Raw genomic sequence first — 15,986 nt, 5'->3', positions numbered from 1 at the left:
GCATATCAACCCCAGCATGGTGGAGCTGAAAAGGTGGCTGACATCTGCCTTCTACCATACATTTGTACTAGAGGATATGGGCTAAAGCAGATTCATTTTAAAAATTCTAGCAAGTAGAAATGTTTTTGCAACATTTAACCAATTAAAAAAACAAAAGGATAAACTGGTATTTATGACGTATGGTAGAGGTATTGGATACTACAACACTGGGCAACTTGGATGTCCAAGTCTGAGTCTTACACTCTGTGCTGAGGTCCCAGGCTGGTACGAGATGATATCACAGTAGTGGAAGCAAACTCTTGCCCTGGGAGAGAGAGAACATCTCCCATTGCTCTCTAGTACCTAGTACTAGGGCCAATGCATGGAGCAGTATTGCCAGGGTCCAGGATCAGCTGAAGGAAAGAATAACAAGGAAATAACTAGGAAATACTCAGGGTGCTGAGAGCCCTGGGAGGGGCAGGCAGGGAGAGAAAGAGAAGCTATGCCATACCTTTTTCTCCTGTTTGGCATTGTCCTGCAAATAAAGAGAAGATAAATAGGGATTAGCATCATGAACAGGAGAGAAGGGCTGCTGCAATACCTGTCTAGTACTGTAGTTCTTGCTGAATCTCAAATGTTTGAACTCAAAGTTAAACATATCTAGTTAAGAGACTTTTTACAGATGCAAAGGTATGTGGCAATCAGTTAATGGCCTTGAATACCAAAGGGAAACACAATGCAATATTACTGTGGCTTGTGCGGAAGGAAAGGAAAAGTTCAGTGTGATGTCAAAACCTCAGCTCTCCTGTGTCCCGCTGACATTCCAGACAGGAAGAATATGACCATTATTGTCAGGAATATCAATCTAATCCAGTGGTTCTCAAACTGTGGGTCGGGACCCCAAAGTGGGTCATGACCCCATTAATGGGGGTTGCCAGGGCTGGCTTAGACTTGCTGGGGCTCGGGGCCCAAGCCAAAGCCTGAGGGATTCAGCCCTGGGAGGCAGGGCTCAGGTTACAGGCCCCCTGGCTGGGGCTGAAGCCCTTGGGCTTTGGCTTTGACCCCTTCCCCACCTGGGGCAGTGGGGCTCAGGCTTTGGCTTTGCCCTCCCCCACTCCCCCACCCTGAGTGGTTGGACTCAGGTGGGCTCAGGTTTCAGTCCCCCCTCCTGCAGTCATATAGTAATTTTTGTTGTCAGAGGGGGGTTGCGGTGCAATCAAATTTGAAAACCCCTGATCTAATGTAATGTAATCTAAAGCATTTATATCATGTTCAACACTGTAGTAACTGAGCTCCTAACAAATCTATCCACACCACAATATATAGGCCCGCACATGATCTATGTCCCTTTCTCTCTAAAGCAATTAGACAATTTTTATTTTAAATCTTCCACCACCTCTTCTACCTTTTTAACTTTTCTAACGTTGGCAACTAAGGCAAAATGATGCTACTAAAATAAGACTCAAACTGTTGGGTTTTTTTCAGTGCCCCATTGGAAGTAACAATTATGTGCAAGCCTCATAAACATCAAAGAATATGTTTTCACTGGTGTATATTGGGGATCTAGCCATGTAGCTATAGTCAATGGGAGACTGGCAGCTAGCTCATCATGTTTGTTCTTATAAAACCAAATGCATTATGTCCACTAAGAAAAGCGTGAATTACTACTCCCACCATATTTAAGAGTTATTATCTGAATTCACACTGTTAATCACTCTCTGGAAACCAACTAATTTTTCACTCTCTGGAAACCAAAGCAAAATCATTAACATGAAAACAAAATTAGCCCTGGAATTTGATCTTGACAATGGGTAATTTAATGGGAAATGAGTCTGGTTATGTATCCTGAATTATCATCAATTAACATTACTCTGTAAAGCATTTCTGCGGCTCTGTGCTATTATAAATATTTAATTTTTGACACCAGCAATTAGTGGTGACCAATAATCTTGTGGTAAATTTTTGAATATATACTATTCATATAGGCTTTTTGTCCTGGCTTGGTAGATAATGGTAATAACAATAAACAATACTTAGTGCATCTATATCAGAGGTGGGCAAATTACGGCCCACGGGCCACATCCGGCCCACGGGACCCTCCTGCCCAGCCCCTGAGCTCCTGGCCTGGGAGGCTAGCCCCCGGCCCCTCCCCTGCTGTTCCCCCTCCCCCACAGCCTCAGCTCACTGCGCCACCGGCACAATGCTCTGGGCGGCAGGGCTGCGAGCTCCTGGGGCAGTGCAACTGCAGAGCCTGGCCTGACCCGGTGCTCTGTGCTGCGCAGTGGCGCGGCCGGCTCCAGCCGGGGGCGCGGCTGTAGCACCACCAGCCACCGGTGCTCCAGGCAGCGCGGTAATGCGGCAGGGAGCGGAGGGGTTGGATAGAGGGCAGGAGTGTTGTGGGGGTGGTCAGGGGGCGGGGGTGTGGATAAGGGTCGGGGCAGTTAGAGGGTGGGGATCGGGGGGTTGAATGGGGGCAGGGGTCCCGGGAGGGCAGTGAGGAAGTAGAGCGAGGGTTAGATGGGGCGGCGGGGGGTAGTCAGGGGACAGGGAGAAGTGGGAGTTGGATGGGGCAGAGGTCCTGGGGGGGCAGTCAGGAATGAGAGGAGGGGTTGGATGGGGTGGTGGGGGACAGTCAGGGGTGAGGGTTCCGGGGGCGGTCAGGGGACAGTGAGCGAGGGGGGAGGGTGGATGGGGCAGGGGTCCCGGGGGGCAACAGGGAACAGGGGGGGTTGGATGAAGCAGGAGTCCCAGGGCGGGGGCCGTCAGGGGGCTAGAAGCAGGGGGGGATAGGGAGCGGGCACTGGGCCACGCCTGGCTGTTTGGGGTAGCACAGCCTCCCCTAACCGGCCCTCCATATAATTTCCGAAACCCGATGCAGCCCTCAGGCCAAAAAGTTTGTCTGCCCCTGATCTATATAGTGTCTTCTGTCAGAGGATTTAAGTTTGCTTTCATTAACTCAGCCTCACAATCTCCCTGTGAGGTCGTTATTATTAACTATAGTTACAGCTGAAGAGGCTAAGGGACAGAGAGACCAATTTCCTAGTTTTTGTGTTGAGACCCTCAAACCTGCCTCTTGCATCCACAATGTTATGACTGGAGGTAACTGTGGGTGCATTTTGTAGCATATAGGATGCAAAGGAACAATCAGGTGTTCAGATATTTCATACTGGGAAATGCACCAGGAATTATTTCTGCCTATATAATCAGAGGACATTTTTCAAAATCAAGCCTCAAGAGCCTCTTCTCTGCACTCACAGAATGGACCCATTTCCCACCGTGATTATTAGCAATAGTTCCTTTGTTTCATGGGTTACCTGTTAGGATGGATGAGACAAAAATCATTTCCAGAAAACGATTGTTCCCTGTCCACACTAGCAGGTCAATCAGGTTCAGCATCAGTGCAGGGGGAACTGCCACTGACAACCATTGGTGAGTGTAAGTAGGGCTTGTGTGACTTGCCCAAGTTCATGTTCTTCATTGGTCTTGGTCCATAATCACAAATCCCCTGTAATAGGGTATATATAGCCCTTCGTGACCCCCTGCTGGAGGCCGGGGCTGGCCTTAGACCAAATGGCACCCCAAGCGAGGAGCATCTTCAGCACTCTCCTCCCCCTATTTGTTAAATTTTTGAATGCCTTATTTTTATTGCACCTGTAGCCCATTTCATGACTTGGATGCATGATTTGCATGCAGATTTATCCGTGGCATATAAGAAGATAAATCTGCACACTACGATCTGTAAATCTGTATTTATTCATGTCATAGATAAGCAAATAAAAAATTTGTTTCTTCTAAGCTTACAGAAACTTTTAAATTTTAAGAATAACTGAAATGTACTTGAAACTGTGATGAAATGTACAAGAAATTGAACTGTGCACCAACATTGGGAGGACCAGTATTAAATAGTGTTACAGTAAGAGTTACAGTAGATGATAGCCTTAAAATATTAACCCTACTCCTTTAGTTCAAAAGGTCACTTTTCTCACCTTTGCCCTCACAAACTGAAGCACAGCGTCAGAGAGATCCAAAGACTGGCCAATGGCATTTTCAAGCAATAAAATAGCAAGTGATGTCAGTCTCTTGTCATTCCTCATTGATCAAAGATATGTTTTAATGAGCCTGAGCTTTGAAAAGCTGTGCTCACCACTCACAAATGTGACCGGCAGCATGAGCAGAATCCTCAAAGCTTTCCACACATTAGGAAAAGTGTCCTTCAGCTCTGCATCATGAATGAATTGTAGAACTTGGAGTGGAAAGTGCTTCTCATGTGGCAAAGCATGATGGATGTTGTCCAATTCGACATAGAGGTTTTATCATTGACATCCGAACATTCCCCATATGTCAGCATCCGGTGAAACTCCATACAATTGTTCAAGAGTATTTTCCAGTCCACCAGCAGCTTGTTAAGGTCATACAAAAAAAACCCTGGTCTTTTTGTGGTGCTTCATTTGTCCAAACCTGTCTTTGACGGACACTCGAGCAGTGTCAATACACAAGCGAAAAAACTCCCTCTTGGATTTTTTCTTCCGAGCTTCCCATCAACCCATCTCTGCTCTTGTAACCAAACTGTCTGTTCTTCCGATGAATACGCATTTCCTTGCAGATAGGCTCAACTCCTAAGTTTGCCACCATTTCTTTGGCAGCAGTGATGACATCTTTTAATCCGTTATTTCTGTAGGCCACAATGAAATCAAGGCAGCTTCTCATCAAAGTAGTAGCAGTCGCGATGTCCATTGACTGATTTTGTAATGTCTTGCCAACAACATTTACTTGGAACAAGATATCAAGATATCGTGCCAACCCACAATTGAGACCAGAAATTTAAAGTCAGCTATATAGTTTGCCAGGCTTTGCACCTGGCTCAGATTCCAGCCTTGGCTTTACTCAACTGCAGCAGTTCCATCAGGGCATTGTAAACCTCAGTCACTTGGTACCTCACTGGCCTTATGCTGTCAATGCGGCTCTCCCAGCAAGTGTCATTTAGCGGCTGCATGGTCAGATTTGTAACATTGTCTCTGAGACTCCGCAAGCTCAGATAAAAGGTGGTGCAGGGCCTTAGCAGGTCAGTTCCTGACTGGGACCAAAAGGGTGAGGAAAGGTGCTCTACTCTGACCACAGGAGCTCATCTGGCTATATTTACTATTATTGGGGGAGTAGTAATTACCGGATATAAAGGGACCAGGTGGGAAGAGGCCCAGGGAATGCAGTAGCAACTAATCAAAGGAAGCAATACATACATGCCTGCTGTTCATAGGGTCCCTCTGTTTGGGATCCAGAGTAGTGGGCAGGCCTGGATTTCCCCACTGGCCACTGGGAAAGTGGCCTATGCCCCATGAAAGAGAACATAAGAACGGCCATACTGGGTCAGACCAAAGGTCCATCTAGCTCAGTATCCTGTCTTCCAACAGTGACCAATGCCAGGTGCCCTGAAGGGAATGAACAGAAGAGGTAATCATCAAGTGCTCCATTCCTTGTTGCCCATTCCCAGCTTCTGGCAAATAGAGGCTAGGAACACCATCCCTGCCCACCCTGGCTAATAGCCATTGATGGACTTATCCTCTATGAATTTATTGAGTTCTTTTTTGATCCATTATAGTCTTGGCCTTCACAACATCCTCTGGCAAGGAGTTCCACAGGTTGACTGTGCGTTGTGTGAAAAAATACTTCCTTTTGTTTGTTTTAAACCTGCTGCCTATTAATTTCATTTGGTGACCCCTAGTTTTTGTGTTATGAGGAGTAAATAACACTTCCTTATTTACTTTCTCCACACCATTTGTGATTTTATAGACCTCTATCATATCCCCCCTTAGTCGTTTCTTTTCCAAGATGAAAAGTCCCAGTCTTATGAATCTCTCTTCACATGGCAGCCGTTCCATACCCTGAATCATTTTTGTTGGCCTTTTCGGAATCTTTTCCAATTCCAATATATCTTTTTTGAGCTGGGGCGACCACATCTGCACACAGTATTCAAGATGTGGGCGTACCATGGATTTATATAGAGGCAATATGATATTTTCCATTTTATTATCTATCTCTTTCTTAATGATTCCCAGCATGCTGTTAGCATTTTTGACTGCCACTGCACATTGAGTGGATGTTTTCAGAGAACTAGCCACAATGACTCCAAGATCTCTTTCTTGAGTGGTAACAGCTAATTTAGACCCCATCATTTTATATGTATAGTTGGGATTATGTTTTCCAGTGTGCATTACTTTGTATTTATCAGCATTGAATTTCATCTGCCATTTTGTTGCCCAGTCACCCAGTTTTGAGAGATCCTTCTATGTGTCTGACAATTTTGTTCCTTACTATAGTTTCAACCATTTTGCCCGGTATTGAAGTCAAGCTTACTGGCCTGTAACTGCCCAGGTCACCTCTGGAGCCCTTTTTAAAAATTGGCATCACATTAGCTATCCTCCAGTCATTTGGTACAGAAGCTGATTTAAATGATAGGTTACAGACAGCAGTTAGTAGTCCTGCAATTTCACATGTGAGTTCCTTCAGAACTCTTGGGTGAATACCATCTGGTCCTGGTGACTTATTATTGTTTAGTTTATCAGTTTGTTCCAAAACCTCCTCTAACGATACCTAAATCTGGGACAGTTCCTCAGATTTGTCACCTAAAAAGAATGACTCAGGTTTGGGAATCTCCCTCCTATCATCAACCTTGAAGACCGATGCAAAGAATTCATTTAGTTTCTCCACAGTGGCCTTATAGTCTTTGAGTGCTCCTTTAGCATCTCGATCATCCAGTGGCCCCACTGGTTGTTTAGCAGGCGTCTTGCTTCTGATGTATTTAAACATTTTTTTGCTATTACTTTTTGAGTCTTTGGCTAGCTATTCTTCAAATTCTTTTTCGGCCTTCTGAATAATTTTTTTATACTTCATTTGCCAGAGCTTATGCTCCTTTCTATTTTCCTCACTAGGATTTAACTTCCTCTTTTTAAAAGGATGCCTTTTTGCCTCTCACTGCTTCTCTTACTTTGTTGTTTAGCCTCAGTGGCTCTTTTTTGTTCTCTTACTATGTTCTTTTTTTTTAAATTGGGGTATACATTTAAGTTGAGCCTCTATTATGGTGTCTTTAAAAAGTTTCCACACAGCTTGCAGGGATTTTACTTTTGGTGCTATGACCTTTAATTTCTGTTTAACTAACCTCCTCATTTTTGTGTAGTTCCCCTTTCTGCAATTAAATGCTACAGTGTTGGGCTGCTGTGGTTTTTCCCATGCCACAGGGATGTTAAATTTAATTATATTATGGTCACTATTACCAAGTGGTCTAGCTATATTCACCTCTTGGACCTGATCCTGTGTTCCATTTAAGACGAAATCAAAAACTGCCTCTCTTCTTGTGGGTTCCAGGACTAGCTGCTCCAAGAAGCAGTCATTTAAGGTGTCAAGAAACTTTATCTCTGCATCCCGTCCTGAGTTGATATGTACCCAGTCAATACAGGGATAGCTGAAATCCACCATTATTATTGAGTTTTTTATTTCAGTAGCCTCTCTAATCTCCCTGAACATTTCACAGTCACTGTCACCATCCTGATCAGGTGGTCGGTAATATATCCTTATTGCTATATTCTTATCATTCAAGCATGGAATTACTATCCATAGAGATTCTATATTCAATATTCTATGGATAAAGAGACAAGGCTTGTTTAGAAGCCCAAGTGAAGGATGGGATTTAAAAGGCCCAGAGACTGGGTTTAAGACCCAGGTGAGGGCTGACAGTTTGTTGAACTCTTTACTACGCCGGAAGGGGTTCATTCCTTTTTGACTGTATGACTTGGCTGGAGGGCTGAGCCACCAAAGACCCACCTAGTGAGGTTGGCAACCTACAGGGGGGGAAAAAATTGCAGCACCACATCGATCCCATAAGGGGCACTCAGGAGACGTGAGTGTCTCTGTCATATTCCCCTTGTGTTTTTCTTTCTAACAGACCTTGATCATTAAATGAAACAGTTGGGCATGCACACTTTGCCAGACTCTATTCCATCGCTGACCAGGAACGTTGTACCCATCAGTCAGTGTGATATGTGGCTTAAAACTAGTATCAGTGGAAACTCACTATTCTTCCCATTCACCTGCAGTAAAAGGTATTCTAGCAGCAGCTGGGGACAAGAGGAGAAACCCAAAGAGAAAAACATAGCAAGCTGAAACTGCTATAATACTGCTGGTTCCTTCCTTCCTGGCCATCCAAGAAGCAGCAGACTTGCTAAATTTAGCAGCTACCCAGTCCCTACTCGGCTGGCCATAAGGAAAGTTGCCATGATGGCTACTGATGGAAGAGATGGAAACACTCACCAAGTCATATACAGTGGCTGGATTCACACAAGGGCCAGATAATTTTGGGACCAGTAATATATGTAAATATATATTTTATGAGCGGGGTAAACTAGTCTCATGCTTCAGAGCATAAACTGATTATCTACAGAAGTCAGGAGGGCTTCCCTCCCCCATTATATACAACACTGAATATTTGCTAGATGCCTTATGGATTGTTCTTGGACTTCTTTTCTTCACCTGAAACTTCACATACTGACTAGAGTTTGTCAGAAAACAAATTCTCTGGCCCATCAACAATGTTGAGATTTGGGGGGTTGGGGGAAAGCATCACATCTCTGGATGAAAAGCCAAAATTTTGTAATTTTTCATGGAAGAAAATTCTATTTTTTTTCCTCAGATCAATCAAAAATTTGTTTTGATAAATTTGAACTGTTTCATTTCAATTTCAACCTTTTTAATTTTTAATATAAAATAAAGTAAACTTAAACCTTTTTGTTCTGAAAATATTGAGAGAGAACATTTTAACATTTTCATAATGCTTTTCCCATTTTCTTATAACAATTTCATCAAATCAATACAATTTCTCACAAAGAATAGGTTTTGTTAAAAAAGCATTTTCTAATGGAAAACCGTTTTGATGAAATTTTTCCAACTAGCTCTAATGTTGACCACTGTTCGGTAGGTTTCAGAGACTTGATGATTCAGAAATATGATCTCCTACAACAAACTCTGTGGCATATTCCCATGAGAAATTAGCTAATTAGGCAGTTAAGGTTAGATTAAGTTACTTCTCATGCTGTTGGTTGGACAGTATGGAGGACAGCAAATGCATTATGTGTCTCCATCATTTTCTGTCCTGATCCAGATAGAGCACATGGTATGGGATAGAATGCTAACTGTTGACATCATTCTGCCATTGTGTTTTAAGTCTTCCAGGAGTCTTTTTCCATCCTGCTTTCATTGGGTCAAAGTTAAAGATGATTCTCACAGGGAAGTTGGAAGGCATTCTGAGCAAATGACCAAAACACCTTAGAGAGCATTGGGTCACCATTTGAGAGAACAGGACTTCATTAGCTAGAAAATGGATCTCTTCCTTCTACTGGAATTCATACCATTTGATGCTTCATCTGTGTCCAACTTCTTTTCAGTCTTGACAGTGAGAGGCCTTTTTTCAGTCCCATCGGTCAGAATACTGACCATCAAAACATTATATATCTTCAGCTTCATCTCTGTACGTATCAGGGTGTTCGGTTTGCAAAAGACATTTCTGATGAGGCACCCCATACTGATGACACTCTTGCAGTGTGGGCTTCAAGTTTTTTCTCAGTGCCACCCATGTTATTAACAGTAGAGTGGAGGTAGGTGATATCACCAACAATCTTGACTGGGTGGTCACCCACGAAGGGGCTAGTGCCTCCAGTGTGTTCAAAATACCTATCAGGAAGAATTTTGGTTTGATTCCAACTAATTTTGAGGCTGACTTTTGCCACTGACCTTCCTAGGGCTTTAATTGCTGCAACTAGCCCATCCATTGATTCAACAACTAGCACTATATTGACAGCAAAATCAGTGTCAATGAGGTTCCTCATCAAGGGGAATGCCTAACCTGCATTTCCTTAGTGTGTGGTCTAGCATGTAATCGATGACGGCATTGAAGAGATCTAGGGCAGCAAGGCATCCTTGTCAAACACGTGACCTAATTCAGAAGACGGCAGTTCTTTTTCCACTTACAAGAATGCAGCTTGAGGAGTTAGCAGTAGTTAGAAGACAGAATATTCCGCAAAGCTTGCCAGGGAGGCCTACAAATTTCAAGCTCAGCCAAAGCGATACAGAGTCAATCACGGCCTTGATATCCAGAAATGCAATGTGAATGGGTCCTTGAATTCTCATGCCTTCTCGATAAGCTAGTGCACTGGGAAGATTTGCTTTGTCATGGAATGGCCAGGAGTGAAGCCAGCTTGTTGTGGTCTTCTCTTAACTCCTTAAGATACCATCAGCTGAGACCAACAAGAGAGAAGAAAAAACTTTCCCTGGGATGCATAGAAGAGTAATGCCTAAATAGTTATAAAAGTCTCATTTGCTGCCTTTACGTTTGCAAAGTGGTAAAATATTACCTTTTTGCCAGTCAGACAGGACTGACTCTTCTCCCGATGATAATGAACAGTGTCTGCAGCCACAAAAGAATAGTTGGTCCTACACTTTTTAATAATGCCACAGGAACTTCACAGATTCCTGCTGCCTTATTTCACTTCAGCAGCTTTGCAGCACTGTGATTTCAGTGATAGTGAATTCACCAGGATAGTTTTGTGCTAAATGGGTCAACTTGGCACCAGCCTTAATGTCAGGGTCCAAAGAAACTAAGGTGCATTTAGCAGCTGTCAGAAATGTTCCCTTCAGCCTGCCATGAACTCCGCTTTTTCATTGATTAGCTGACAAAAACTGGAGTAGACCACATCAAATGAATGACTTTTCTCGTGAGTGAGGTTGCACAAGTGTTTATAGAAGGGAGGCTACATTGTTCCTGCAGAAGTTTCCTCAGGTGAGATGGCTTTGGCTTCCAGAAAAACTTTTCAGTTAGTGCACATTGATTTATTATGAGAGTCATTTAGCTTATGACATATGATCGTAACACCTCTCATATGTGATTCTGTTCAATGATGATTAAAATATTAACAGAGATCCAGGGCTTCCTGGCTTTTTGGGAGGGAGTAATGAGAGTCATGTCTGCATCAATTATCTGAGATCTAAAGTCTGTCCAGGTGGATTCAGCATCAATATATTCTGATAGCCTCTCCAACGTGTTCAGGATTTTAACTCCATAGTGGTTATGAATGCTATTGATTTCTAGATTAGATCATTCGAATTTTGGTAACCCAACGGTTGCTTTACCTATGCTCTTTTGTCTGAAACGGAAATTGGTGAAGACTAATTTGTGGTCGGCGTTAGTGAGTGCGGCAGACCAATAAGTACTGCAGTTTCTGATGGATGATTTCGTGCAACAAGAGATTATAATGCAATCAATCATCTTCCTTGTTCATTCCATCATTCAGCCAAGTAAATTGGAGATTTTGCTTCCTATAAAACCAGGGGTTCTTAATGACGAGGTCATGAGAAATGCACAACTGTACAAGGCATTTGCTGTCATCCAGGAATCCAAGACAACAGGTCCAGTTTTTTTTTCCCATGCTCCACTCAAATTACCAAAAGTAGCATTAATGTTACCAAGCAGAATGATGATTAGATAGATCTATTAATAAACAAATAAAGTTGACACAAAAAGATATTCTAATTTTTAGATAATGAGCAGAAATCTGCTGTCAGTAACATGGATGCAATGCCCAAGTCAAGTTAAGTTACTTATGTCATCATACAATTGACTCCATAGATATCTCTACAAAAGAGATCGTTAGAGATTTGCTACTTAGTTTGCTGTGTTTCTGATAAAGAGATTAGTATTTCATGTACATAAAAACAGAGGACAGAAATGTTGCAAAGCCCATCCCAAATGTGCATTTCTGATTAAACAGTTCTTTGGAAACTATCATGATCCCAAATTCCAATGCTTGTACATAATCAAGAAGTTATGATTCAGCATGGGACAAAAATAATTGTCCAGGGCCCATACTTAAAAATAATCAGGGATGCACTTACCTGGGCCAAACCCTCCCTGCCCGTGAAACAGTCAGTACAAAACTCCATGAGGGCAGCTCCCTGAAGTTGCTGCTGTGCATTCTCCTCCCAGGGGAAGGGTCTGTGGCCCCTGATCCCCACAAAGCCCAAGGATCTGTAGGGAAATAACACAGGTCCTGGGGCTCTGCACAGAGATGACATACTCTGCAGTGCTCCACCTGCTGTGTTCTGTCTCAGTGAGGCTCCTGCACAAGCCGTGCCACTGACCATACCAGATCAGCCCCTCCACACACACTCCATTTTAGAGGCCCATGAAATTGGAGGGGATGCACAAAGCATTGATATCTGCCAGCTCCTGTGGTTAACCCGGAGCCCTGCTCCTAGTGATCCCGTCCTTTACAGGTGTTGAGCAGGGACTTCCATAGGGTGAATGCTGCAGAGACATTGCTCCCTTTCATGTCATTGTTTCCCCAATTTTAGACCCTTCCTCAAACAGAACTGATGGGTACAAAGAACCGATTGTCTTCCAGATCCAGTGGACCCTGTATGAGTTGTGTTTATTGTTATCCCTGGCTGCTCTGCAGGAGGTGCAATAAAGTTTGGGAGAGTACGTCTTGTATTTAAAAATATGGATAAAATCCCACTTTTGAAGAGCTGGTTGGAGCTGCCTGAGTGCTTTCTATAATATACTCTTCTGCTTTCAATTTGTAAAGGCAAACTTGAAAATCTAAAATGCAGCCATTCTAGTGCCAAGCTTACATTTCTCCCCCTCTCAGATGATTCAGTGGCGAAAGACACAGGCGGCTAGGATTAACCCTCACCCAGCCAATGTGACTCTATAGATATTTCCAGTATCATGGTTTAGTTTATAGTGGATTTTAATGCAGTCAGTAGTAAAGCCAATGGGGATCTTGTGTGAAGTCGGGTTGCAGGTTCAGTCCCAGAATTGTTAATGAATCTAGACCCACAGAAGTACCTCAATGTGACAATGCAATGGTGTCTTTATGGTTTATTGAATGAGCCAGATTAGATCATTTGTGTTATCATGACTGACACATCCACTTCTGGGTTCACTGAATTTCTTTGTGAGTATGAGATTAAAAGCCTGGGCTCTTTTGTTGGAAATATTCATTCCTTTTCTAGAAGGGTTTATAGACGAAACATCTGCTTTTCAGAATATACACAAAGCATTTCAAATTCCAGGGATATTAGCTTTGTTTTGGGTTTTTTTTGCCAGACTATCTGATTAACCAACTCAGTTTTCACAATGAATGTTTTCCTTGAAACATTATCTAGACAAAAGCTGCTATTAAGCAATAAAATGCAAAAGAACAAATACCATTGGGTAATTCTGCTTTGCAAAGGAAAGCACAGAACAGCAGCTGGAAACAATAAGTGGAAGCCTGCCTAGCTGCTCTACATGGCCACTGATAATAATATGGGGAACTGAAGAGACAGAAGCCACTTTCAGGGACCAGAACTACCAGTGAGAATGGAGGTGACAAATGCCAAAGAGAGAGGAATTTCCAAGAGACAAGGGAATGAGGCAGCTGGGCAGTATGTCCAGGGAGAAAAGGACTAGGTGGCCAAGCAGTGTGTCAGGGCAGAAGGGAACCAAATGGCAAGACAGCATGTGCAGGGATGAAGGAGGAGAAAAACCCCAGGAAGCAGATAAATGTTTCCTGGAAAATAGGATGAGAGAGGCACAGAGTGGAGCGGGTGTCACAGGGAAGTGATGTGATTGCAAATAAGAAGGGGTAGGCAAGATCATGAATGGCAGGCATGCAATCCATGAGATAATGTCCTCTCAAGACCTGGTCCACAGTATGAAGAAGTTTGAGAACCTGAGATATAGATTAATGCCTAATCTCTCTTTGCTTTGAAAAATAATTCATAGCAGTATGAGAAGAAGAAGTAATTATCTCTCTCTAAACCATACACCAGGGATCGGCAACCTTTGGCATGCGGTCCGCCAGGGTAAGCCCCCTGGCGGGCCGGGCCAGTTTGTTTACCTGCCGCGTCTGCAGGTTCGGCTGATCGCGGCTCCCACTGGCCGTGGTTCGCCACTCCAGGCCAGTGGGGGCTGCAGGAAGCGGTGTGGGCCAAAGGATGTGCTGGCCGCCCTTCCCGCAGCCCCCATTGGCCTGGAGCGGCGAACCACGGCGAGTGGGAGCCGCGATCGGCCGAACCCGTGCACGCAGCAGGTAAACAAACCAGCCCGGCCCGCCAGGGGGCTTACCCTGGCGGGCCGCATGCCAAACGTTGCCAATCACTGCCATACACATTTGGAGGTTTTCCCCACACACATCCTTTGCTTAACAGTGTTGCAGTTACTCTTTCCCCCAAACCACCAGAGGCATTTGCCTCTCTCCTCTGCAGTCTGAATGCCTTCAGAAACAGGTCCTCGGGTGCTATCCTCCATGTCTGACTGGTTCTTAAAGTCACTCTACAAGGAGCTCTTCCAGCTGAATATTTAAACAGGAAACGACGGTGAAATAAATGCATTTTGGCCTCAGGTAAGGTGCTTTAGAAATCTGTGCTTGGGCAACTACCAGTTAAAAAACAGGGACTGCCAGATTGGCTGGAGCTTTTGACAATGCCGCATGTGGTCGGGCTGCTTTTTAACATGCATTTTCCATGAACAATGCTAACTTAGAGGTCTGCAGGTCCTTTCTTTTAATGCTTCTTTCATAAGGGAAAGTTAAATCAGCTCAGCTGCAGGTGAAACAGATTAAAATAACAGGTGAGATGGGGCCAGGGAGCATTCAAAACCCCAACAATTTAGACAGGGATCTAAGTAACACGGTGTTACTGAAGAGGAGGGACAGTCCTGTGGCTCAGGCATCAGACTAGGACTCAAGTGGTGTGAACTGAGTCCTTGGCTCTGCCACTGTCTTCCTGTGTGTCCTTGGGCAAGTCATTTAACCTCTTTGTACCTTATTTCCCACTCTTCAACTTGTGTTCCTTTCTCTGAGCCTGCAGGCACAGGCACTGTACAGACAGCCCCTGCTCTGGAAAACTAAGCTTTTCAGGACAGGGGCTGTCTGTTCAGTGACTGGCACAATGGGACTCTGATGTTGGTTGGGTCTTCCAGATGTTACTGTAACACAAAAAAATAATAGAAATAAACATGGTCTAGCTATATTAAAATATTTCCTCTTTTCACTAGTTTAGGGAAATCAGAAAGACAGTAATGTAGCACACCAGGTATTGTGGGGACCACAGAAATCTGCAAGAAATATCAGTCAAATCTGATAATCTATTTATATTTTAATAGCTAGGATCTCAGCTGAGGCCCTGGATCCAAATAGCCTGAAACTCTGGTGGTGATGATTAGAGAAAATCCAAATCTGGATCTGGTTCTGAATTATGCATTTCTTCCCCAGGCCTGATTCTCCCTCTCACACTCATGTAAATGAGAAGTACTCTCATTTAAATCAGTGGAGCTACGCCAGTCTACAAATGCTCTAAGAATAAGATCCCAATCTCTATAATGGGCAAAATTATTATAAATCCCCAAATTCCAATTATCTAGAATTCTGTGAAGGCAAAGATGGTTTCTAAACTCTTGATCCAGATAAAAATTGAGTATGCTTGAGCCAGCAAGCCCATTGCTAATACGCCACTTGGAACCTATGGTAAAGGTGTATTTCTTCTATACCTGCTTGTAAACTGGTGCCCTCTCTTCCCAGCTCAGATAAGTAGTCAAGTCAGTCATGGTCCCTTCTCCTCAGGGACCCTTTTGTAGGAACTTATAGAAAACCCAAAACAAAACAAAAACAGTAGTAGCAAAGGCAGCAGCTACCTTCAACTGCCCTCTCCCCACTGAGTTCTCCATACTTGTGGGCAGGGCTTCAGCTCACACCCAGCTGTTTTTCCCCCTTGCCACCTTCCAGGCAGCCCTTTATATTTTCCCCGCTTCCTCTGATAGGTCAGGGTTAATTGACTGCTGCCTTAACCCCTTAGGGTCTGGGCTAAGAAATGCCCTTGTACCCGGTCACTCTCTCTCTCTCTCTCTCACACACACACACATACCCCAAGAGTGTGGCAGAGAGCAGACCGTCCTTCGTGCAGAAAAATACCTGTGGTCCCTG

General features: G+C 43.8%; 1 protein-coding gene across 1 annotated transcript in view; it reads right to left on the bottom strand.

Moving 5' to 3' along the window:
* CPZ (carboxypeptidase Z) overlaps window positions 1-15,986 on the bottom strand; it is a 55,498-nt gene that overhangs the window by 30,654 nt on the left and 8,858 nt on the right. The window contains exon 2 of the mRNA XM_074951768.1: window positions 491-514. Within this exon, the coding sequence (XP_074807869.1) occupies window positions 491-514 (24 nt within the window). The remainder of the gene's footprint in view (window positions 1-490; window positions 515-15,986) is intronic.

This window comes from Natator depressus, chromosome 4 (genome assembly GCF_965152275.1).
Source record: "Natator depressus isolate rNatDep1 chromosome 4, rNatDep2.hap1, whole genome shotgun sequence".
NCBI classification, from domain to species: Eukaryota; Metazoa; Chordata; order Testudines; family Cheloniidae; genus Natator; species Natator depressus.
The sequence above is the reverse complement of the archived record's forward strand: the minus strand, read 5'-3'. Positions and strand labels throughout refer to the sequence as shown.